The sequence below is a fragment of the Podarcis pityusensis genome (genome assembly GCF_964106645.2).
Source record: "Podarcis pityusensis genome assembly, chromosome: 5".
Lineage (NCBI taxonomy): Eukaryota > Metazoa > Chordata > Lepidosauria > Squamata > Lacertidae > Podarcis > Podarcis pityusensis.
In genome coordinates this window covers 10,948,348-10,974,336 of record NC_138032.1, presented here as the reverse complement: position 1 = coordinate 10,974,336, position 25,989 = coordinate 10,948,348, and the positions used below count along the sequence as shown (strand labels likewise).

General features: G+C 45.1%; 1 protein-coding gene and 1 long non-coding RNA gene across 7 annotated transcripts in view; one reads left to right on the top strand and one right to left on the bottom strand.

Moving 5' to 3' along the window:
* Window positions 1-25,129, top strand: part of KCNMB2 (potassium calcium-activated channel subfamily M regulatory beta subunit 2) — a 316,176-nt gene extending 291,047 nt beyond the window's left edge. For all 6 annotated transcript variants that reach the window (XM_081008311.1, XM_081008309.1, XM_081008313.1 and 3 more), the window contains 3 exons: window positions 5,444-5,614; window positions 10,981-11,176; window positions 21,855-25,129. In XM_081008311.1, coding sequence (XP_080864437.1) covers window positions 5,444-5,614; window positions 10,981-11,176; window positions 21,855-22,139 — 652 coding nt within the window. In that variant the 3' untranslated portion in view covers window positions 22,140-25,129. The remainder of the gene's footprint in view (window positions 1-5,443; window positions 5,615-10,980; window positions 11,177-21,854) is intronic.
* LOC308478571 lies at window positions 4-5,525 on the bottom strand. The gene is made up of 3 exons (XR_013987165.1): window positions 5,454-5,525; window positions 3,574-3,801; window positions 4-91 (listed from the first exon to the last, which is right to left on the bottom strand). It is a non-coding gene; the product is annotated as an uncharacterized lncRNA (long non-coding RNA).
* Window positions 25,130-25,989: the final 860 nt, after the last annotated feature.

Here is a 25,989-nt window from a genome sequence, read left to right as displayed (position 1 = left end):
GTACGTGGCGTCTGTAGGCTGCTTTGAAACGTAGGATTGCCTTCCTTTAGGCCCACTTGCAGTCCGAAAGGTGGATGGGAGGAGAATGAAGCTGTGAACACATTGTACATTTAACCATACACACACATCCCAAAAAGAATCCTGGGAACTAGGTTGCTTAGGGTACTGGAAATTATTTGGGGTGCTTTTGAGTAGGTCAGTTTATATATATGCGTCAAAATGTGCTTTAAATGAATGGTGCCCACGCAGCCTTCTGCTGGTTTTTTCCTCCTTACCTAGTGCAAGTGTCAGTCTAAAGCACCTATTGGCTAGTGCTGGTGACATCAAGGTATTCCTTCTCTTCCTCTGTTCCACACTCTTTTAAAAAGTTTTTTTTAAAAAAAAAAAGTTTTAAATTTCTGCTGCCTTTTTAAAAAAGAGACAGAACATTCCTGCCATATCACTACTTTTAAAAAAGTTTAACAGATCTGCTTCTTCACTGCCATTCAGAACTGTCCCATCCGTTCAGAGACGTTTTGTCCCTGTCGTGGGGAGATACTTTTGTGGGGTTTTGGTAGAAGGAGGTTGTTCTGTGAAATGCTCTCCCCTCCCCTAACACATCTCTGCCACCATGCGCCAGTGAACAATTCAGATGGTACCAGTACGGTAATTTATCAGAGAACTAACTCAAAGTGGGCCTTGCTCTCACTGTATGTTAGGGATGGGGAACCTCAGGCTCAGGGGGGGAATTTGAAACAAACACACACACATCCAGGCCACATTCCCTCCCAAGCCATGTTCCTGGCCAGCCTAGTTTTGTAGCCTCTAAGAGTGTTTCTACCTGGCTGGAATGCAGCCTTGAAGTCCGATAATGCTGCTTCCTTGCACTGGCAGAGGAAGAGGAGTGCGGGGGGAGCGCACCGCCCCTGGCGGCATGATCCCGGTTGGGTGCCATCGCGGCTGTCCCCCCCCCGCCTGCACTGGGTGCCATGCCCCCACAGGCAGTGTGCCTGTTGAAAAAACGCCCCCAGGAAGGGTGCCACCTTCCCCAGACACCGGGGCCTCTCTCCGGTGGTCACTCTCTGGCTGGAATCCTCCCTCAGTCCAGAGAGACTGGTAATAAGCGACCCCTCCCTCCTGAGAGGAGCACACTAATCTTCTGGCATTCCATGACAGAAGAAACAGTCCGTAGGCTAACACACTACTTTATTAAGATTGCACAACACAGAGCTAATACAAGCATGTCTGCTCTCTTGAGCAGCTACGGCTCGACTATCAAGCTTCTACCTCAGAAGTGAAAGTACGTTGTCAAGTTACACGCTGAGAACTGAGCACTGAGAACCAGCTGAGACATCCTGTCTCACGCTCAGACACATCACATGATGTAAACAATGTGCTGCTACCTCACAGCTGGTGGGAACTCAATTCCCAACATCACCATGCCCCTGCGGGCAGCGCCCCATGCCCCAAGGACACACGCCCCGCCCCTGGGGGCAGCGCGCCCCGCCCCCGGGATACACACCAACCCCACCCCCGCCTGCTCTCCGCCCCGCTCCCCCCCCCAGTGCCAGAGCATGAAGCTCCACCACTGCTTCCTTGCCCAAATGAAGGATAGAGAAGGGTGCATGAGTGTTTGTAGAAATTAGCCCTAACGGTCAAAGGTAAAATTTGCATTAATAGCTCCACCCACTTTTGCCTGTGGCCCCTCCTACCACTGGTATGTGGCCCCCAGAAAGGAAAGTGGCCCTTGAATTCCCTTTCCCTGCTTTATGCAGACACCACCCCTCTCTCCTCTATGCTCTGGCACACCAGGAGGGCTAGGCGGGCAAGTGACGTGAATCTTTCACTGCTTCTCAGGTTTTGGAGACATTCTGAAGCAGCGAGAATCTTGCTACATGAAATAAAGGGCTGCTTCCTTCAATCTCCCGTGCCAGAGGGCAGGTGTGCCAGCTTTGGGGTGGCCGGTTGCACATGCATGACGTCACAAGCGCAACACACACACCCCAGTCCAGCCAGGCCTGCCAGGACACACAGACGTCCCTTTGAGAATCTCCAGAGCACCTTCCCGGAAGGCACTCTGGTGATTGCGACGGGGAGTGTGGAGGGTTAAAGTCACCCTCCATGTCTCCTGCCACCACCTGACATGCTGGGGCTCACCCAGGGGTGACGGTAGTGCCAGAGGTGGCAGGGGATGGCGGCCCCGTCAATATTGGAGAGGCTCAGCCCCCTGCATAGAAATCCTTCTGCCCCCTATAGCTGGTGCACCTGTCAGAAGGTTTGGTGATGGCCAGTAATGGATGGGTATCAGCAAATAACTGCTGGCTACCAAGGCTAAGTGTGTGGGCCCCTGTTTCCTAACTAATGACCTATCAGCTATGGTGAGTGGCAGAAAAGTGGAGTTCCATTTCTTGCCGATAAACTCCTTAGCTTTTCTCCCACCACTCATCTATCAATGGCAGGAGGCAGAGGCAGGAGTAAGGATTGCTTTCTTCCTCACCCAACCACATGCTGCATTTAGGGTAGTGAGGACACCTGAGTGAGGGGAGATCAAGGGCAAGACCTGCTCCATGTTCCTGGTGTCTTTCAGCTTTGGAAAATAAGTTTGCTCCTTCCTGCAATGCCTTCATCCACACAGCCTCAGGTTGGGCTTTCTTGTTGGTCACACAAGAGCACAACACAAAGCTACAGTGGAACCTCGGGTTGTGAACGTGATCCATGCGGGAGGCATGTTCAAAGCCCACAGTGTTCGCAACCCGCAGCGCCACATCTGCGCACACGCATGACACAATTCGGCGCTTCTGTGCATGCGCGAGCACTGAAACCCAGAAGTAACCTGTTCCAGTACTTCCGGGTTTTGGCGCGTCCGTAACCTGAAAACGCGTAACCCGAAGCGTCTGTAACTCGAGGTACCACTGTATATTGAATCCTATCTGATGGCCCAGCAGTGTCCTCAAGGGCGTTTGCCAACTAATTTACATATAAAAATGGATTTAATCGCACAGCAATAAAGTCAAACAGATAATAAAACAGCTACATCCAGTAAAAGGCAGCTTGCAAACAGCAGACACACGCAGTCACTATCACTGCCCGCTTTGGGACATAACCAGGTCATAGAACCAACCTTCTAAATGTCAAAAGGTAACAAGCCAGGCAAGTCTCCCTAAGGAACAAAACTGGCAAGCAGGGAGCCAGCGCTGAAAAGGTCCTGCTCCTTCTAACTATTATCTTCATTTGCCTGTTGCCCTCAGAACAAGGGCTCATCAGGTGACTTAATTATATAGGGATATTACTACTCTGAGGAGGAGGTAGAGGATAGTAGGCCTCAAATCTCATAGACAAGAACCATTGTTCCCGCTTTGCCTGCTATTCGTCTCCCTAGCTGGCCAAATTTTATGTTTTGGTCAAGGGGCCAGGTTTGGGTGAAGGGCTGCCAGTTGCTGACCCTCAGGCTTTGCCTTTAAGGTGTTTTGCAACCAATTAATAGGTTTCCGGTTGAGAGCGCTTGGTTTTCCGGGGCCAAGCAAGCCACCACAACTCTTTACACACGAGCTGGGCTTTCCATCTCCTTGTTGATGGATGCTTTCTTCTACTTACCTGCCAGTTATTCTCTCTCTCTCTCTCTCTCTCTCTCTCTCTCTCTCTCTCTCTGTCTCTCTCTCTCTTTATTACTTTTTCCTCTGTGCATTTCATGGCTCATAGCCCCCTCGTAGAAAGACGCTTGCGGCCCTTTTCAATTAGCAGTCTTGTTTCTCAGCCGTCCCTTCGAATCCCGTTTACATTCCGGTGACGTTGTTGACTGACTGCACTGTGCCTGTTTTATGTCTACAGAGTGACACAAGTTATGTCGCACGATGGGCTTAATGTCCCAGAACGGCATGACAATTGTTGCCTTTTCTGCCTGCTCTCATTTGGTAACGACGCAAATTTTCGATAGCAAGCTACCATGGTTAAATACATTTTGATAAATAGCCATAGCCGGGCAACGCTTGCTTACATCACTTCTCCATAGGAAATAAAGCTCACCTTACACAGTCTAGCATACATTGCACTAAATCATATTCTTAGCTTGGTAGCCGGATAAAGGTGCAGTCCTAAGGCTATATCCAACAGGATGAGTGGGAGGGTTAGGATCCAGTGGATCTCTGGCTATGCCCACGTCAATATCCAGCTAACGCCTCCTATCAGTGCAAGGATTCCCACTTGTACAACAGGGGTTTCCCCTGTCAAGACTCAAGGTGAGCTGAACTACGTATTATGGAGGGGGAGCTGAAATGGAGCCAACATTTTTGGCAACATCCCTGCGTTTCTGATCAGGCTCAGAGCCACCTGATTCTTGCAAAAAGTGGCGTCTCCGCAGCCCCCAATTCAATCCCTGGAATTTCCAACTTTAAAAGGATCTTCCTGTCATAAATGTCAAGCCAGACCCTCTGCCTGCAAGCCTGGAGAAAATGGACAATATGGGGTTCAATGGGATAAGGCCACTTCCTGTGTCCCTCTTCTGTTGATTTCTTTTACATTTGAAGCACTTTATTTTATTCTTATCATTTTATTCCTGTAATTTATATATCCTGTCCTTCTAGTTCACAATATACTCAAGGCAGCTCAGAAGGATTTAACATATCATAAAATGAAATAATTAAGCAAATCCCAGCAGTAAAACAGGGATGAGTAAAAGGTAGCAGTCAATTTCAGAAAGCATTAAGAGCCAGGACTTTTAAAAAAAATTCCAACTAAAATAAAAGTTTTCAAAGCTCACTTGCAAGTGGGCAACCATGCGGTCTGGCAGCCATTCTCTCCTGGGAGGCTGTTTCACAATCCGGGAGCCACCACCGAAAAGGCTTTGTTCCTTTTTGGTGGAGGATACACAGAGAGGTGCTTCAGTAAGATACTTAGATTGCCAACCACTGAGAGCTCAAAACCAGCACTGTGAATTGAGCAACTGGTCAAGTTGATGAAGGACCAGTGAAACATGAGCCAACCTGTTGGCACCAGCCAACCACATTCAGCCACCACATTCTGGACAATTTGGATTTTTCAGACTATTGTTAAGGGAAGCCCCACATAAAGCACATTTCAGTAATGCAGCCAGGAAATTTGTGCAACGCGAAAAGCAGGGTCCAGCTTTGAGAACTGCCATTCAGTCGCAGAACACATTTTGCAAGATACTCCCGTGAGATTGCTCTAGTGTGAGTGATTTAGGCCTTTGCAACCAATCTGCAAATCATCCCTCTCTACAGCTGAAAACATTTCATCGGCAGATGTCTGTGGCACATTTCGGGTGCCGGTGATTTCTTTCACCCCCACGACCAGGTCCGAGCAAACTGTTTAGGAAACATCAGCTGTGGAAACCTTACAAGCCTGCTCTCCCGTGAGACAGGCCCTGGCAGCGGAACTGTCAGTCCTTTTAGAGGGTTTATTGATTAAGTGTGAACTCCACATAAGAATGTATTGTTTTCAACCTCAGAAATATTTACCAAAAAATCAGGGATCATGATCTGCTGGACAAAAGGAAAACAGTCACCGCTCTCAAAGCAGGGGAGGACCGGGCCATACTGCTGGGACTGACTATGATGGTGTGTTCGATTATGATGTACTTCCTCCTGGGAATCACGCTGCTGAGGTCATACATGCAAAGGTAAATGCTTTTCCCCTCTCACACACACAGCAAAATTGTTTTGAGGGGCAGGAGCAAGGCTAAGAGGTGAACAATTGGATAAGGAGCTAGTGGAACTACCTGGGTTTGTTACTAACAGGTAATATGGGTTGGAGATTCTGTGGGGCATACCCTCCAACATTTATCCGATGAAAACAGGGACGTCCCATTCCATAATGATAATTTTACTATTTATACCCCACAAACCTCACTGGGTTGCCCCAGCCACTCTGGACAGCTTTCAGCATATATAAAAACATAATGAAACATTAAACTTTTTTAAAACTTCCTTATACAGTCAAACCTAAGTTCCTGAACACCTCCGTTTTGTAACATTTCAGCTCCCAAATGCTGAAAACCCAGTTTTTGAATGAATTTGAAAGACTCCAGTTTTTAAATGAATTTTGGAAGCCAAACTGCTTCCAAGCTGTGTTTTGCATTTTTTTTTCCATTGACTTTGCAGCCAGCTCATTGATCCTCGGTTTTTGAACTTTTCGGAAGCCTAACAGTCTTCCAGAATGGATTAAGTTTGAAAACCGAGGTTCCATTGTACAGGATTGCCTTCAGACAGTTTGGGGGTCGGATAACTCCATGCCCTACCAAACATTTCCCCAATGAGAATAGGGACATCATACCATACCCTCCAGGGACGTGGGTGGTGCTGTGGATTAAACCACAGAGCCTAGGGCTTGCCGATCAGAAGGTCGGCGGTTTGAATCCCTGCAACGGGGTGAGCTCCCATTGCTCGGTCCCAGCTCCTGCCCACCTAGCAGTACGAAAGCACGTAAAAGTGCAAGTAGATAAATAGGTACCGCTCCAGTGGGAAGGTAAACGACGTTTCCATGCACTGCTCTGGTTCGCCAGAAGTGGCTTAGTCATGCTGGCCACATGACCTGGAAAAACTGTTTGCGGACAAACGTCGGCTCCCTCCACCAATAAAGCGAGATGAGTGCTGCAACCCCAGAGTCGTCTGTGACTGGACCTAATGGTCAGGGGTCCCTTTATCTTTTACCATACCCTCCAACATTTCTCCAGTTAAAACAGGGACGTCCTAAGGAAAAGCGGGACCTTCTGGCATCAAATCAGAAACCAGGATGGCTTCTTTTAAATCAGAGATGCCCCTGGGAAATAGGGACACTTGGACAGTGAAATTGGCATGTTGTGAATTGTGGGCAAATGACCATGTGAAGGACACTTGTAGAAGCGTGAGCTTTGTGGGTGCTGAAGCAGTCACACCATTCCTTCAACACTGTATGGATCACTTAATAATAATAATAATAATAATAATAATAATAATAATAATAATTTATTTATTTATTTATTTATTTATTTATTTATACCCCGCCCATCTGGCTGGGCTTCCCCAGCTACTCTGGGCAGCTTCCAACAAAATATTAAAATACAGTAATCCATCAAACATTAAAGCCTTCCCTAAACAGGGCTGCCTTCAGATGTCTTCTAAAAGTCTGGTAGTTGTTTTTTCCTTTGACATCTGTTGGGAGGGTGTTCCACAGGGCAGGTGCCACTACTGAGAAGGCCCTCTGCCTGGTTTCCTGTAACTTGGCTTCTCGCAGTTAGGGAACCGCCATAAGGCCCTCGGTGCTGGATCTCAGTGTCTGGGCGGAACAATGGGGGTGGAGATGCTCCTTCAGGTATACTGGGCTGAGGCCGTTTAGGGCTTAAAAGGTCAGCACCAACACTTTGAATTGTGTTCAGAAACGTACTGGGACTATTTCCATAATAGTCCTTCATTCAAACATTTTATTATTGATTGCATTGCATTTATATATGCTTTTTCTGCCAAGGCACCAAGGTGGTTTACATAAATAAATGTTATAAAATGTCAAGTTGGCCCGAAGAGGGACGATTCCAGCTGGAGAAGGCCTCTCTCACTTTCTTCTTCCTTCCCATGGGGCAGATGGTGTCAGTTGAGCGCCTATGAGCTTTAAGCATTTGCTGTGATGTAGAGTTGGGAAGGTTGCCACCAAATACTTGAACCACCAAACAAGCAGGGCACTTTATTTATTGATAGTGTACAACTAAACCTAGAAGAAAAATGGCTGCCATTCTGGGGTGCACTTCTCGTATCCGGTTACACTGTGTTCCCCCTATGCAAAACGAAGCATCACTTCAGTTCCTACTCTACTCTAGAGCAGGCCTGGCTCACTTAGGATCCATCTATTCATTTACAATATAGGGTTGTGTTTTCATTTTAAAAGTGGCACAGGACACCCCTCACAGCAATGGAGACATGGGCAGAGCTTGCTACCACAACAGTACTCAGTTCCTAGTGGGGGCATTTAGCCTCATATATTTTATCTCCTTCCTTTGTCATTGTTTAGCCTTGGATTAAGCAGCACAGCAGAGAAATGAAAAGATTTGGCAGCCTTTCCCTCACAGTATGAGGTTTCGACTAATATCCTTATCGGCTAATCTATGTCCCACTGAAGTCCATAAAACGTTGAGCGTCTATCACCGCAAAACACAGCCCTGGCCTAATTCAGCAGGGAGCGGCAGTAATAATCAGCGGCCTAGAGAAAACTATAAGCTTTCAAATGGAAGGAAAATGGAAGTTTAATTTGTAAAAAGGATCAAGCTATTTTGCAGCACTTTGAGGGGTTATTTCTTCCTTTTGGTGTAAGACTAATGCCTTCCTCCTCACAAGTGGAAATCCTGCTGATCTATATAATAATTTTCCTCAAAGTGAGACACTCACTACATATCCTAGCAATAATTTTGCTAGGGATGAGATCACTTGTGTGTTTTTTCTGCTTCATCTTTCCTGCAGCCCTTCTGCTTGCTTGCTCCCCATAGGCATCTTGTGTTATGGGGGTGCTGGACAAGATGGGTCAGTGACCTGACCCAGTGAGGTTTTCTTTGGTTCTTAAATTATTGGAGTTCTTTATCTTCAAAACAGACTTGGACCAGATAGGCCTTCAAATAGAGGCTGGCTTCAGTTGGAAGACTGTCCCAGCCCTTCAGATGGAGGCATGTCCTAGGACATGTTGCCATCCCGTTGAATTTATCTGACCCCTTTTTAAAGCCAAAAACAACCCCCACACACAGACACAAAACATTCTACCTCACTGGGATCTTGTCAGACTCCACTACTTTCTAGACCGCATGATGCTTTGATATTCATGGAAGGAGTCTGGAGTGCCATGTGGGTTAACAACATCACCAGTGATTGCAGAGGAATAATTTGACCTTAACTGTAATTGGCAGGGATGTCTAATTAAGGATCCCTGAAAAGCGGGTGGTTTTGGAATTTAAATACCACTGGCTTCCTAGCCAGGTTTCTCTCTAAAGGTTGCTGAGGCACAACAGTTTCTACAGATCTCTGCTGAAATGATTTAGGAAACGTTACTCAAATTATGGGGAGAAGGGAGAAGGAAGCTGTCATTTGTAACATGGCCTGCAGTTTTGGGCTACGTAAACCTGAGCACAGGGAGACTTGCATCAGCATTAGCAGGGCTGTCTTCAGCATATGCGGGGCCGGGGTGCAAAGACCCACACACACCCCAGGTTGCCCAGTCCCAGGCGCGCAGGAGGGCAGAGCCGGCTGGCCACCTCAGCATCTCACTGGCTTGGTCGCCCCCGAACTCGTAGCGCAGAGCCGCCTGCAGCAGAAGAGCCTGCCATGGCGCTCCGACCGACAAGCGGGCTCTTCCCCAGACTCAACTCGCAGGCTCTGGACTCTTGGCCTGGCGCCCCTGAGATCTCGGCGCCTGAGTGCGCTGCACCCCTAGTGCCTATGGGTAAGATTGCCCTAAGCATTAGGAGGAATAGTTCATACCTTCCAACCAGGGCTTTTTTCCGGCTGAAACTAAAGGGAACTCAGTTCCGTCACCTCTCAGGTGGGCGCCATTACCATTATAAGAGAACAAGGGAGGCGGTTATGGTGAGTTCCAGCAACTCTTTTTCTATAAAAATAGCACTGCCTCCAACATATCTCTGATTAAATAGGGATGTCCTGCCATACCCTCCAACATTTATCGCATGAAAATAGGGATGTCCTAAGGAAAAGTGGGACGTTCTGGGATCAAATCAAAAACCGGGAAGGCTTCTGTAAATCTGGGACTGTCCCTGGAAAACAGGGACACTTGGAGGGTTTGATTGTTTTTAAAAGCCAAACCAGTTGAAGAGATAGATTAGATAAATAGATAGATAGATGATAGATGATAGATAGATAGATAGATAGATAGATGATAGATAGATAGATAGATAGATAGATAGATAATAGACAGATAGATAGATAGATAGATAGATAGATGATAGATAGATAGATAGATAGATAGATAGATAGATAGATAGATAGATGATAGATAGATGATAGATAGATAGATAGATAGATAGATAGATAGATAGATAAATGATAGATAGATAGATAGATGATAGATAGATAGATAGATAGATAGATAGATAGATAGATAGATGATAGATAGATATAGACAGACAGACAGATATCTCAAACACCTGTGAATGTTTAGCAGAAACCTGTCATAAGCAGACACAGTTGAATGAAGCAGACAAAACCCAGAGAGAAAATTCTGGTAAAATTGTATTAAATAACATAAGAGCCCACTGGATTAAGCCCATTAATGGCCCATCTAGTCTAGCATCATAGTGGTCAACGACATGCCTGTGGGAAACCTGCCATCAGGATTCGAGCACAAGAACCCTTTCCCTCTGTGGTTTCCAGCAACTGGCATTCAAAAGTATTGCTGCCTCCAGCTGGAAGCCATTGGTAGCCTCATTCTCCCCCAACAATTTTTCCAATCCTCTTTTCAAGCCATCTAGGGAGGGAGAAAAACTTCATTTTGGTGGCTCTTTTCTCAGCCTTATTTACTTATCTAATTGCCATTTTGTGGTTCGCCTCAGGTTTTCCCAGACCACGTCCAGGAAACAGGCAACAAAATGTCATCAACAACTTTGACACACAACACACACACACAAAAAAAACCTCAACAATTTTGTCCTGATTTTCACTTTGGGGGATATGGCAACCCTACTAAATGTCCTGGGCTGGTCCTGAATGGATTACATTCAAAAACCGAGGTACCACTGTAATAGTTGCAATAGTAATAGACAGCATAAAAATAATCCTAATAACAGTCCCCACCCCTTTAACAGGCCATAGATTATTTAATGGCCGAAGTCAGCATGTATAGCCATATATAATAGTACACCAGTACTTTGAATTCAGCCCAGAAACTAATTGGCTGCCCATGGTGTTACAGGCTCAAACCATCTTGTTCTGGTGAGTAATCTGGCCATGGAATTTTGTGGTATTCCAATCTTTTAAGCCTTTTCTCTGTGCAAATTCTCTTTCCCTCTTTCCTGGCCAGTGTTTGGACAGCAGAGACACAGTGCACGCTCCTCAACATCTCCATCACAGAAACCTTCAACTGCTCGTTCAGCTGTGGTCCGGACTGCTTGAAAACCTCTCAGTACCCGTGCTTGCAAGTGTACGTCAACGTATCGTCTTCGGGGCAGAAGTGCTTGCTTTACCACACAGAAGAGACAATGAAAATTAATTCTGAGGTAAGAACAAATCCAATTGCTCCTCCATTTTCAGGGCAAATGGACTCGATATTTGCTAAGCAGGGGAGCTGGAGAACCTGTGGTCTTCCAAATGTTGCTGGACTGCAAGGCCCATTAATCCTAAACATTGACCATACTAGCTTGAGGTGATAGGAACTGGAGCCCTTCAACATCTGGAGGGCCACAGGACCCCCCTCCCTGGTTTATATTGACTGACAACATCTCTACGGGTTCCAGGCTGCAGTTTTTCCCAGCACTGCCAAGGGATACCAGGGATAGAGCCTGGGACCTCTGGCATATAGAACATGTGCTCAGATGCCAAGCTACAGCCCTATTTCCTTCCATACTGAAAAGACAACGAGCTTTACAATGCAGAGAGTATATATTTGTGTGTAGAACGCTGCCTGCCGAACGGCAAGTACATCTGTACCAATGCCACATTACCTGCACATCACAGCGCCATTCTGTAATGTGCCTCTCTCTCTCTCCAGATGGCTGTTTGTCTGTCTTTGTGTAAAGCGGCACAGTAGGTCCCTTGACTCTGCATGGATGATGTTCAGGCAAATGTATCTATTCATTATCTATACCCAGGCACTCAGAGATGCAGCGGTCCTTGTTACATAGAGATTTAATTGCCCGAGATAGGGTGAAATCAGATACTAGAGCCCAGATCCCAGTAATTGCTGGCAGATGTATGATTGCAAACGCCAGCATAACAAACGTTGGGTTAACAGCCTGTTTTGTGATGTTCCACTGGCACAGCAGGAGGTCCGCCCCACAGCAAGCACACACGGAGGCACTGCGATGCTTCAGGCCTTTCTAGGTAATTGTTTCAACCCGTTTTGCAATGAGAACACAGCTGCTCTTCAGTCATTGCAGCAGCTTCAGCATCTACAGCCAGTGCATGAAGCTCCCTGAGTGGGCCAGTCACTGCCACTCCACCTGCCTTACAGGGTTGTTGTGAGAATAAAAGAAGGGGGGGAGGAAGAACCAGTGCTTTCCTTCAGCCAGATCGCATCAGAGTGCAGTTCTGGCATCTCTCAAGTGGGTGCCATTGTGGGCTGGTGCCCCCCCCACCGCCTGTTTTTTTCCTTTACATTCTTCTGAAAAACTCAAAACGAACGTTTCAAGTCAAAATGGAAGCCAACCAGCATGTGCAAGTCTACACTTTTTTTTAGATCTATGACTCCACCTAGATCCTAGCTGCTCCCAGCTGTGATTGGTCAAGCTACAAGCTATATCTATATATATAGTGATGGGATATATAGATGTTGATATTATTAAATTTTCTCATTTACATTTCAAAATATTCGTTTAAACTACCATTGATTAAAATATCAATGAGTTCCCTTCTTCTCTTTCCATGGTTCATTTTGCATACCATACATCCCTGCATATTTTACATGAACTAAACCACTCAGGAATCCATTGTTACATCCATCAAAACTTATTTACACTGTTGAATTTACCTTAATGCTACCAGCGTTTTTAAATGAACACAATTTTCACTCATATATTCAGTAAACATTTTCCAGTCTTCTTTAAATGTACATTCTTCTTGTTCTCTTATTCTACATGTTAAATCTGCAAGCTGCACATATTATTGTCATTCTTCTTCAGTTGGGACCTCACTCATTTTCCATTTTTGGGCTAACAGAACACAGGCTGCCGTAGTAGCATACATAAATAGTCTTTTTTGACACCTGGGAATTTCCCTCTGAATTATCCCCAACAAAAAGGACTCTGGTTTTATTTTGTTTTTTGAAAGGTACTTTTAAACATTTTTTTCAATTCATTGTATATCATTTCCCAATACCCTTTTACAAGTCCACCACATATGATAAAACGTACCAACCTCATTACATCTCCAGCACTTATCTGATTCAGACTTATACATTTTAGCCAGTCTGTTCAGAATTAAATACCATCTATAAATCATTTTCAGGTAGTTCTCCTTCAAAGAATGACATGCTATGAATTTTAGGTCGCTGTCCCAAAGTTTTTCCCAGAGAAGCAGCGATGGGCTTTTGGCTTTCCAACCAGGCCTTGTGCATTACACTTGTGCAAATTTGCACGAGGGCCCTTCCAAGCTGCCCTAGCCACCTGCCTGAATCTAACAGAATGAGGGCGGGGGGTGCATTTATTTGACCTGCACCAGAACCAGCGGCAGCCCCCAAACCAGCCAGTGAGGCATCTTGCCATAGTTTTTAGCACCTCTGCGGGTGGTGAATGCAGCTGTTATCAAACCAGCATCTTTTCAGAGCTGCCCCAAGTCGCCTGGCGACTTATTATAAGAGCTTCATGGTAAGTTCCGGCACCTATTTTTATTGGGGGGGAAAGCACTGAAAAGAACAAAGTATGCTTGGATATCCCAGGTAAAGGGTGGGATAAAAATGTAATAATTTTCCATTTTTGGCTCAAACAGCAGTTCTTTCTCTAGTGCTCAATACAGCGGTATTTTAGCACTGGATAAAATGTGATTATTCCTTGTGTAGGGAATTGAAAGGGGTAAACCCACCTTGGGGCCTGTGTGCTGTCAGGGGGAGCATGCAGAACAATGCCCGTCTACCAGCCATTCCCACCCACCCGCTGCTGAAGCAGCAGTGGCATTTTCTGGGACTTTGCACGCTGCACCGAGGGAGGCAGAGAAAACGCTTGCCGTTTTTCATTCTTCAAAATGCCCATCGTTATTCCATTGTACAGACAGAATGTAGATCTTGGCCTGCAAAAAAAAGAAGAAGAAGAAAGGTGGTTCAAAGAGGGGACATATTTTTTTAGAAGCCTCTGCTTGCCTGACACTCTTTCTATCTCTCCATCCCACGCTGGATGCAACCAAACCAGAGGTCTCAGTATAGCCAATATTAATCCACACCATTGCTCCAATGGCGGGTGGCAGAATCCAAAATAAGACCTTTCTTTTTGTACCAACTAAAATGGCACAAAATAGTGAGCAAGCTTTTGCATTGTGCTTCAAGCCCCAAAACCCATCCCCCATGGAAATAAAGACACAGTGGAGACAGAATTTAGTTTAAATGTTAATGGGCAATTTTTGGCCACAACTGTATTAAAATACACAAATGTGACTGCTATTGGCTTAGACATTGGTATCAAACTATACCTGGCTCCTGCCCCACCCTGCAGGAAGCCTGGAAGGGTAAACAACCAGCAGGGGGAGCTCCGTCAATGTATATTGACTGGTGCTCACCCCTGGGGTTCCCAGGGGTCCTGGCATGGCCCTAGCCCCTATCCAGGATTCGGACAAGATCCAGACCCCCGGATTCCTTTAATGGAATACCCTATTCATTGGAGGGGCAGGTGATGGCTGCACCGCACCTCCCCACATTCCCCTAAACCAATGCCTAACCGCCTAACCTTACAAAGTTGTGACGATTGCTAAGCGGTAGGCAAAAACCAAGTGGCCACAGCCAATCTGCCACATTGGAAAAAATTCCTACCCGGCCGCCATTCTAAAACAGGCGACCAACCGAAGTCCAAAGCAAGGCCAAACACTACCTAATTAACAGGTGGGCGGGCGGGTGTTCGGCAGCGCAAAGCAAAAGGAGGTCCCTACATCACACTGACAAATAAATACCCCCCAACCTTGCCACGCTGCTGATTGGCTAAAGGCCATTGGCATAACTGTGGCACCACCAGCTTGGAGCAGGGCAAGCCCCGCCCACAAGCCGGTTAGGGAAAAGTTTCAGGGCCAAGCACAACATGGACGCTCTGTTAGGAGGATCCAACTTACCCTTCTCTGGGCTTGATGTTAAGAAAAACAGCTAAAGAGGCAGCCAGGGAGTGCAGAGGGGGAGGTTGGGCATGATGTAAAAACCCCAAACTCTGGAGTTTGCAACTATTTAAAGACAAGAGTGCAAAAGGATGTTATGGCAGTTTAATTAGCGGTGGTGGTGCTTGGTGCAGAATAAGATGTTCAGTTATGCAAGGGTTACAGGGCTGGATAAACAACAATGGTAGTTATCATGTTTAGTTGTTGTTGCTGCTGCTGCTGTTTTAAAAACATCTGTATTTCACACTCACACAAACACCACGGGAGCAACTGTTAGCAGAAAAACAGCTAGACGGGAAATGGTTAAATAGCAATTATGCCGTTCCTTCTGCCAAGCTTATCACCTCCCAGTACCAGGCTCCTTTAAGGGCTTTTTAATGTGTCAGATAAAAGTTACCCATGGCTGCCTGCAATGTCTGGTTTGGCCCTTAGCTGCTATGCTACATTAGCTCTTGAAATCTCAAAGAGTTTCTGCCTGTTTTTATTCACACTTAAATCCCCCCAGCTGCTGCTTCCTCTTAATCTAATGCAGGTACAGTTAATGCTTGCTTGACTCAAGGCTGTTTTTACAGGTTATGATTGCCTCTCTAGGGCTTCTTCTCCTTTATCGTTCCCCATCCCGCCCTCTGACATACCATTGTGCAAACTGAATCCCAAATCAGTTTTGTTAATGCAACATCCCTTGATGGTAATGCTTGACTTCTTGACCTAGAATGGAATTTAAAATACTCTTGCCGAGTCCTTCAGCAAATCTGCTCTAGGCAGAGATGTTCCGTGTTCATCTCAGAAGCAAGACAAGCTCCGTACCCAAAGAAGTTCCTAGCAGCAAGCAGGACACAACCATGCTGTTGTTGACTTCCAATTTTTCTGGGCATGGTTACTCAAACTCCAGACCTGGTGTGCCCTTGAACCACTCTCCTCCACCCATCGTGCATGTATCTTAAGTGGCTGAACTAGTAAGGCACAGAAAAGCTCAAGATACACGTTGATCTACCCACACTTAGTTGTTATCTCTGAGAAACGTAGGAAATAACAGGATATATTTATACGAATTCTTCAAACTTACACAACCCCTTAAAAATTAGCTGATGAAGGTGAGTACATCGAAATAAGGCCCTGTCCTGGCTTCTGATCCATAATTGACTTCTAACTTCTGCTCAATGATTGAAACTAAGATCTTCATGTCAAATCTGACTATGGACTAACATGAACTTATCTCTATTCATAAACTCTTATCTCTAATACTGTAATGAATTATTGTGTTATACATATCCTTATGAGTTTGAGTTTGTAATCTCTGTGTGAGTTTGTAATCTCTATTCGAGTTTGTAATCCTTGTCAGAATACATACTTTTGAATAGATTTAGTTTTTGTTACAATTGACTATTGATTTGCGAGTAGGGACCACTCCCACTATTGAAACTTATATTGGCCAGATTTCTTGGTGTGCTTTTTTCTTGAACTAGTAAGGCAGCAGGTAGGTAGAGCTAGAGACCATGGCAGGTGGAGCCAACTAATTTCCACTTTTGTCCCCATCTTCCTCCCTGTTGAGTTCTGCAAAGGCATAGGGAAGAGCCTGCTGTCTCAGGCCAATGACCCACCTAGTCCAGTACCTTGTTCTCACAGTGGCCAACCAGGTGCCTGTGGGAATCCATCAAGCAAGACACAAGAACATGATTTCTCTTCCCTTCTGTGGCATTCAGAAGCATTACTGCTTCCGACCATGAAGGCAGAGCATAACCATCCTGGCTAGTCACCATTGATTGCCTTTCCCTCCATGATTTTGTCCTCCAATCCTCTTTTAAAGTCTTGGAAGTTGGCGAGCATCACTGCGTGAGTTCCAAATTGGGCGAATCCTTTCTTTCATCTGTCCTGAATCTTCCAACATTCGGCTTCATTATGCGTCCATGTGTTCTAGTGTTATGTGAGAGGAATAATAATAATAATAATAATTCTCTATCCACTTTCTCCATGCCATGCAACACTGAAACTAAGGAGGAGGAATGGACTATGCAGAATTAGATAAATTAACAGGAAGGATTCGAAACCTGCGGGATCAGAGATTCTTAGAAGACTGGAGTAAATATATGAACTGTTTGAAAAGGAATTGTGATGAACAGATTACGCTAGTAGGATTGCAAGAAGTTTTGTAAGGTGAATTATCTGAAATATTACAAGAAAGACTATGAAAAGAATTATTAGTTAAGGACAATTAAATGCAACATAGAAATTAAGAAATGCAGAATAAGTGATAAAGAACGGAAAATCATCAGAGGTGTTGACGGAAGTCTAAAACATTGTATAAGATGAGAAGATATGTTGTATGACTGTTGGAACTGATATGTTAAAAAAGCAATAAAAATGTGTGTGAGTGTGTGTGTGTTATACTCCCTGTTCTGGTCGTAACTAAGGATGAGGAAGCAGAGACATCACCTTGCCAACAAAGGTCCGTATAGTTAAAGCTATGGTTTTCCCAGTAGTGACATATGGAAGTGAGAGCTGGACTATAAAGAAGGCAGATCGCCGAAGAATTGATGCTTTTGAATTATGGTGCTGGAGGAGACTCTTGAGAGTCCCATGGACTGCAAAAAGATCAAACCTATCCATTCTTAAGGAAATCAGCCCTGAGTGCTCACTGGAAGGACAGATCCTGAAGCTGAGGCTCCAAGACTTTGGCCACCTCATGAGAAGACTCCCTGGAAAAGACCCTGATGTTGGGAAAGATGGAGGGCACAAGGAGAAGGGGACGACAGAGGACGAGACGGTTGGACAGTGTTCTCGAAGCTACCAGCATGAGTCTGACCAAACTGCGGGAGGCAGTGGAAAACAGGAGTGCCTGGCGTGCTCTGGTCCATGGGGTCACGAAGAGTCGGACACGACTAAACGACTAAACAACAAGGATGAGGAAGCTAGCTAACAGGGCCACTCCCTGTTCTGGTCGTAAGTAAGAAGGCAGGCAGGTGGGGTCTGGCTGAGGGCAGCTTGAATTTGGTGGGGCAGTGTCCCATTTGCCCAAATGGATCAGCCTTCACTGACCTTAGGAGCACAGGAACCTGCCTTATACTGAGTTCTATCTCAGTATTGTCCACACTGACTCGCAGTGGGTCTTCAAGGTTACAGTCAGAGTATTTACAGCCCTATCTGGAGATGCCTATCTAGGACCTTCTGCATAGAATCATAGAATTATCAAGTTGGATGAGACCCTGAGGATCATCTCTTCCAACCCCCTGCAATGCAGGAATATGCAGATATGGAGGAGACAGGGATCGAACCCGCAACCTTGGCATTGTCAGCACCACGCTCTAACCAACTAAGCTATTGCATGCAAAGCAAATGCTCTACCGTTGAATTGCAGCCCTCCCCCCAGCCTTCACTAAGTGTGATCATGGTATAATCATTGGTCTCTGGTCACGCCCTTTTAATTTCTAAACAAAGAATTGGATCCTAGATCAATCGCACCAAATGGTTAGTCTGGCTCCCTACTAAGTTACTTACACTGCACTTTTAGGTCTCAGAATGGACTTGAGAGGCAAAGTGGTGATGCTCCCCAATGAACAAATGACTTTTAATTGTTGTTTTCTTGCTGATTCTCACTCCTTACCTGCCTCCAGAAGCCTGTTGTTATTTAATGAAAATGAAGGACAGGCTGATCATGTTTATTTAGACGCACTGCCAAACAGTGTGCAAACTTCATCCATCATAAGCTTCCTATGAATCATGCATAAGGCTCAACTGCAAGATCTTTTTACAAGAACTTTCAGATGAAATCTGAGGACTCAGGGAGATGGTGGGCAGCAAATGATTTCCTGAAGCCAGATGCTGGTCTCTGGCTGACCTTTTTCACTTCCACTACTGTGTAGTTTGAGGTTCTGGTAGTGGCAACACCAGAACCTAGTGGCTGCCATTTTTCTCTCTGTCAGGAAACCAGGAGTGGGGAACCTGAGGCTCTCCAGATATTGTTGAATACCAACTCCCATCAGCCCCAACCAGCCTGGCCAATGACCTGGGGTGGTGGGAGTCATGTCCAGCAATGCAGGTTCTCCACCACTGACGTGAGAAGAAGGTTACTGCTCTGATCATCATGCAGCGTTGTTCTGAAGCCCACCAGAATGATGGAGATGCTTCCTACTTTCATTTTAGGCAGAATCCCTGGAGAAATAAATGGCTTCCGCTAATCTCTGGGAGGCCATCACAATACCAGTTCATGAATAACAATATTCATGTTTTCCTGGTGTGGGTAGGCGTGACTGCAGTGTTGTTTCTTCCCATGATGCCAAGGAATGTGAGAGACCCTGAACCACTTGGAAGTATCCCATGTTGCACCTCCTCTTAGCACCAGCAGTAACTCATTTCCCCAAGTGTTAACACTTAGGGATGTAAAAAGCCATTGTTTTCCATTCTGTGCCGCGTGCGTCATATACAGCACTGTTTCCATTCCACTGTGATTCATCTTCCACTAAAAACTACAATACTGTAGTACCTCAGGTTAAGTACTTAATTCGTTCCGGAGGTCCGTACTTAACCTGAAACTGTTCTTAACCTGAGGCACCACTTTAGCTAATGGGGCCTCCTGCTGCCGCCGCGTCACCAGAGCACGATTTCTGTTCTCATCCTGAAGCAAAGTTCTTAACCTGAAGCACTATTTCTGGGTTAGCAGAGTCTGTAACCTGAAGCATATGTAACCTGAAGCATATGTAACCTGAGGTACCACTGTATTCGTTTTTCTTTCTGCTGCAGCAAAATTATGTAACTTACCGTATTTTTCGCTCTATAAGACGCACCAGACCACAAGACGCACCTAGTGTTTGGAGGAGGAAAACAAGGAAAAAAATATTCTGAATCCCAGAAGCCAGAACAGCAAGAGGGATCGCTGTGCAGTGAAAGCAGCAATCCCTCTTGCTGTTCTGGCTTCTGGGATAGCTGCGCAGCCTGCATTCACTCCATAAGACGCACACACATTTCCCCTTACTTTTTAGGAGGGAAAAAGTGAGTCTTATAGAGCAAAAAATACGGTACATTATTTATATAAACTGCATAAGGGAGTTGGGCACACTTCACGAGGGACAGCATTCCACAAATCAGAACCACCACTGAGAAGGCCCTGTCATGAGTCAAGACCTGCTGACAAGGCCTCACCTGCCGATCACAGAATTTGAGATGGTTGATATTGGTGAAGGCACTCTTTTAGGTACTTGGGTACCAAGCCATTGAGGGCTCTGTATGCCGGTACATACAACTGGGTCTGGTAGCTCAATGGCAGCCACTGCAGCTCTTTCAGAACCAGTGGCATATGGTCCCATTGGGCTGCCCCACTTAGCCCGCCTAGCAATGTTGTTGGTGACTTGTGGAAGTCTGTTGGTAGTTCACCACACCTCAACCAGGGTGATGTATCAGCAGACTATGTGGATCCCCGGCAGAGCCTTCCAGAGATTTCCTGCTCCCAGCTGAACAGCTTCTTCCAGAGTCCCCAGTTAAGGGAGGAAACAGTTCAAAGCAACAAAGCATTTATTGTTTCCATACAAAAGACTAAGGCAACTACTATTATCCACTAAATACAGTTCTTCTGGTTTTTGAAGTAGAGATACATATGTGCTGAGAGATTCACTAACACTATCGCCACGATAGCTCACGCTATTGTGTAAAAACCACGGACTCTCACAGATTCAGAGTTAAACCCTGACAGCAAACAGGGCAGGAGGGCGTGCAACAGGACAGCAGAACATGGACAAGACATCATACAATGAAAGCAATGCCCCAGAGACTAGGATCCCCATGTTTACATGTAGGCCTATTTCCTGAACCAATGAGAGGGCGAATGACTCAGCAAGTCATACGCTCAACCTCGCAGGTGTTGCTATGGTAACCCAGTGCACCTGACACCCTTATCTCAGGACATCCAGATGTGGGGGCTCTGCTCCTCAAGACGTGAGCCCAAACACTGTGTAATTTAACCCGAGTTTTACCTCTTTTTTCCCTACTATAACAAGGTAAACAGAAACGGTGAGGTGCTCTTGCCAGTGGCAGGCAACAATAGCTGATGGTTACTTCCAGCTGTTTGGCTTGACGAGGTGCCATCTGTTCCACAGGCTGGGAATACAGCTGTGTGCGCCAAAGTAATAAAAGCAGGAATCCAGAGTCTGGGACTTAGCGTAGGTCCCTTGGGGTACCCGTTGTCACTTTCCTCCCACCTCCAAGCCATCTCGGAGCCAGTGATATTACTGACACTGCTGGGGAAAGAGTGAGACTTGTGTCCCAGAAGGTCTGCACTACCAAGCCTCAGAAGGTCAACACAAAACCTGCACATCCTTTTCAGTTCATTGATCACACCAATCCCAGAGGCAAGAGAAAGCACTTAGATTTCCAGCAGAGACAGAACAGTAAGAAGAATTCTGGGTGTCCTTTTCATCTATCCCTATATATATATTTCTCCGAGTTTTGCAGCCCAGTACCCAGATTCTGGTCTAGACTCCAGCTGTTTCAGCTGCTACGCTTTGCTTTTCTCTACTTTTGATTGCTAAGGGCTCGGGGAGCTGAAAAAAAGAAGATTGGATTTGTTTTCTTTTCAAATAATCAAGCCAGTTTGTTGGAATATTTACTTTGTAAGTCACAAGCGATGCCGAAGCAGGAAGTGTGAGTGTTGCTTCCTGTTTTCATACTTCTGTAATATCCGAAAACGGATCTTGTAAATCTTCCCTAGGGGGGGAGCGAGATGTGCCTCCATGCACAATTCTTGACTGATTGGTCAAAGCTAAGTAAATACGGATCCATTCTTTGAGGAAAACCATATTTGTATTTTAAATGCATGGGTGTATATACATATTCACAAGCGTTTGGTTTGGCCCGGGATGCATACTGTCTCTTATCTCATTTGTCTTTCTCCCCCTCCGACAGTGCTCATATATACCCAAGTGTGGCAAGAACTTTGAAGAGTCTCTGTCCCTCGTGAATGTCGTCATGGAGAACTTCAGAAAGTACCAGCACTTCTCCTGTTACTATGACCCCGAAGGCATTCAAAAGAATGTATTGCTAACCAAACTCTACAGCTCCAATGTGCTGTTCCACTCCCTCTTTTGGCCAACTTGTATGATGATAGGAGGGCTTGCTATCGTTGCCATGGTCAAGTTGACCCAGTATCTGTCCCTCCTCTGTGAAAGGATCCAAAGGATCAACAGATAGAAGCAGCCGGCTCGCTTCCGGGATGGATTGACAGCTGAAATACTGTTGTTGTTTTTTTTCATTCTTCACCAAAGAACCTTAAGTTTGTAACGTGTACGTCTGTTCTAAGTTCCTTATATTTTTTATGAAGTAGAGCAATAATGAAAAAAGGCTGTTCTATATGCAAACGTGATGCTGTTATTATGCAGGTGATGGGAGAAGGAATCGCCATTTGCGTTGGCCGTCTACATAATCTTGGTTTACGCTGCAAAATCGGTACTTCTTTCTTTTTTCTTTTCCCTTTTCTTCCTTTCTCCTTTCTTTTTCTACAGCCAAAATAGGGCTCAGTGTGACCCATTTGCCAAGCCTTGTCGATGAAACGCATCACCATTTCGTTGCAAACCCATTCTGGAGGGATGTATTACATTGCTGCGTGTGTGTCCATGCGAACCGTTTAAGTTCCACTTAAGGCTGCAAAGGGAGAAGGCGTGGGGAGTAGAAGGAAATTTGGAGGGCGGTGAGAGAGGGTTGATTTGTCTGGCTGAACTAAGATGGATTCAGAAATGTGGTATCTCCAGCTGCCTCCTAAACCAAGGTCAAAGGGCAGCCACACATTAGCAGGAAGTCAGGTTGTGCATCCTCTGCGCATCCAGACCCTGACCCAGATAACGCTAATCAAACTTCACCACCGCTAAAATCTTTAGGACATTTTAGCCATGGTTGATTTTCTTGGGATGTGAGCAGAACTTACTTTCTTCTGGATTGCAGGGAGAGTGGGGGATCCTCAAAGTTCTGGATCAGAGCAATTGTCTTCATGTTGGCTTCATGCTCAGGGTTAAGCTTTCCCTTCCAATGTTTCAGACATTTATTTGCAATATCTTGGACTCACAGATCATTATCTACCAAAGCTACAGCCAAAAAAGCAAACCCCACAAATCGCATTAATCTACCAAACCCGTCGACTCCATTCATCTCCTGAGCCCTGTTGGCAGAGATGGGACCAGAAAACACTTTCCGTACAAGTTTATTCTCTGTATTTTTTTCCCTTGTATTTGCTACCATATCACTGTAAAGAAGAACTAAAACAAAAAACAAAAATACAACCCATAGTCAGCTATTTTTTCATTTTTTACTTCCAACTATTTTAGATTTTTTTACTGTATATTTAAAAGAAAAAGAAAAAAAAGAATACTAGACAAGAGGACAAAAACATATATTAAAACTAGTGGTGTATTGTAATACGAATATGTTATATTTTATTATTTCTTTTATTAACTGAAAGTGAGAAGTGCCCTTCTTGTATTTCGTAATGTCCAAACCTGGATATGCTTGTCACTAAGAAGAGCAGCGTCAGGGGCGGGGGGAGTCTTAGAGGCCGTTCACAGTGGCATTTCCACTCAGATAAAACTTAGGTCACATCTACACCATAAACTTAAAGCTCTCTTATACAACTTTAACAGTCAAGGAGAATCCTGGGAACTGTTGTTTGTTAAGGGTGCTGAGAACTGTAGGTCTATGAGGTCAGCGCCCATAGCAGACTACAGCTCCCATGATTCTTTGCGGGATTTGAAGTGGCATAAGAATGTGGTTGTGACCATTCTTGCAAAACATCCTTCAATTTGAGAGGCTAGTAAAGAGAATGGGTAGCATATAATATTATTCCTAGAGAAGTGGGCTTTTTTAACCAGTACACAGAAAAATAAAAATTCGAGAGCATATTGCTCAGGGAGGGGATGAAATTCACACGATTTACTGAATTGCGGTAAGGCTGCAGAACCAGGAACATGCATAAATCATAGCTGCTTCCAGATGACCTATTTATTGTGCATTCTGATTTTCTTGGAGAGGTTAGACAACATTGTGTCAAGGCAAATGGTACCCCCCGCTTTCTGCTGCATTTTCCCATCACTTTACTTATCACAAAAAATCTGATGTTTGGGGGAAGCTCAAGATCTCCAGACCAAGTTTGATTACGCAACCTGAATTTGCCAACATACGATTGAATCCCACCCGAAAAGAGGGTCCATCTGGAAGCACCCTATGTACATGCTCTGAGGTATGCATTACCACTAGGGAACACTAAGCGGCTGCCTAAGGAGACACTTTTCAAGTGGTAGTAGCAGGTCTTGTTTCTGTTGTTCCAAGCTCCGCTTCGGTACAAGCGCTTGAAAAGAAAAGGTGGTAGATTTGGTGGTGCATAGAACCAGAGAATAGTAACACAGCAGGCAAAAGATCCAAGCCACCATATGAAGGTGGAGAGAGTGGTAGGTGGAGTGGGTCACAGTAAAGCATGAGTAAAGCGTGAGTAAAATGTGAGTAGGTGACAACTCATCAGATATTGGGAGGAGTGGAAGTCACAAAATGGAAGAGAAAAAAGAGGAATATCAGTCTGGGGCAGTTTTGAGAGTCAATGTTGAAGCCCAATATGCCATAGGGATAAATGGGAAAGGTGAGCAAGGCAAAACTTGCAATGAATTTTTCCACCCATTCTCTGTGGGATTACAAATAGTATTCCCAACTTTTGTTAGATTATACTCAAAAGACAATCTTGTCAGGTTCAGGTCATGGAACGCCTAAAAGGCAGAATGTGAGGTATTCACCAATCATCCCCTAAAATTACCATAGAACTTTTTTAAAGGAACTATTTATATGTGTATTGGAAGCAAAGGTTAACCTTTTTTTTTTCTTTTTTTTTTGCCAAAAGGAGAAAGCACATTTTATCTGTCCAGCTCGTCCATTCTCTGCGTACTTCTCCCCCCTCCTCTGCCACCTCTCCAATAATGTAACGCTGGGGGGAAACTTTATGGTGTTACAAGACTCCATGAACTGTTCAAGTGTCGTCTGAGCTGTACAATTGAAGTCTGCAGCAGTGAAATTAATCTTTGATCTTGTAATCCATAATGCAGCTTTTTTTCTCAGGCAAATAAATTCCTGGGGCGTGTAATCAGGACTTCAAAACTGTGTGATTTGGTACAAAAATTATTCAATTAAACCTTTGAGATTTCAATATGCTTGGCAATCTGAAATGGCCTCTTTTTTTCTTCCTTCCCCATTCCCCCCCCCCCAAAACCCCATTTGGTAGGATCTATGTCAGGGGTCAGCAAACCTTTTCAGCAGGGGGCCGGTCCACTGTCCCTCAGACCTTGTGGAGGGCTTGACTATGTTTTGGGAGAGAGAAAAATGAACAAATTCCTATACCCCACAGATAACCCAGAGATGCATTTGAAATAAAATCACACATTCTACTCCTGTAAAAACCACAATGATTCCCGGACTGTCCGTGGGCTGCGTTTAGAAGATGACTGGGCCTGAACCGGCTCCCGGGCCTTTGTTTGCCTACCCATGTTCTATGTTCCCAGCGAAATCCCAGCAAAATTCAGCCTATGATTAGCCTCTCTTACTGTCTTTCATACATACCTGGGAAAATTCGAGCCAAAGTCTTCTGAGTAATTAGTACTGCCATCTTATGCAGTCTTGTGCAACAATCTGTGAGCAAGACTCATTGAATGCAGTCGCATCTTCTAAACCCAAACCATATACCCCGAGTGTAGGGTTGCCATACGTCCAGAATTCAGCCCTTGCAAATTCAGCCTCAGATATCAGTTTCTCTAAATAAAATAACACCACACACCTTTATTTGCAAGCAAGATGCTGCAGTCCTATTGACTGTTTTGTTTATCCTTCCCTGAATTTTCTGGAACAGAAGTCAGAGGCCTGATGCCTGGGTGGCCAAATTCAGCCCTCCAGAATGCTCTGTCTGACCCTTGGAACTGGCTCCAGGCCACATATGTCACTGGCCCTGCTTTGCTCTCCATGTCTTGCTGAAATCAGTCCTTGAATTCTGATGATGCTTCTTATTGACCTGGATGGA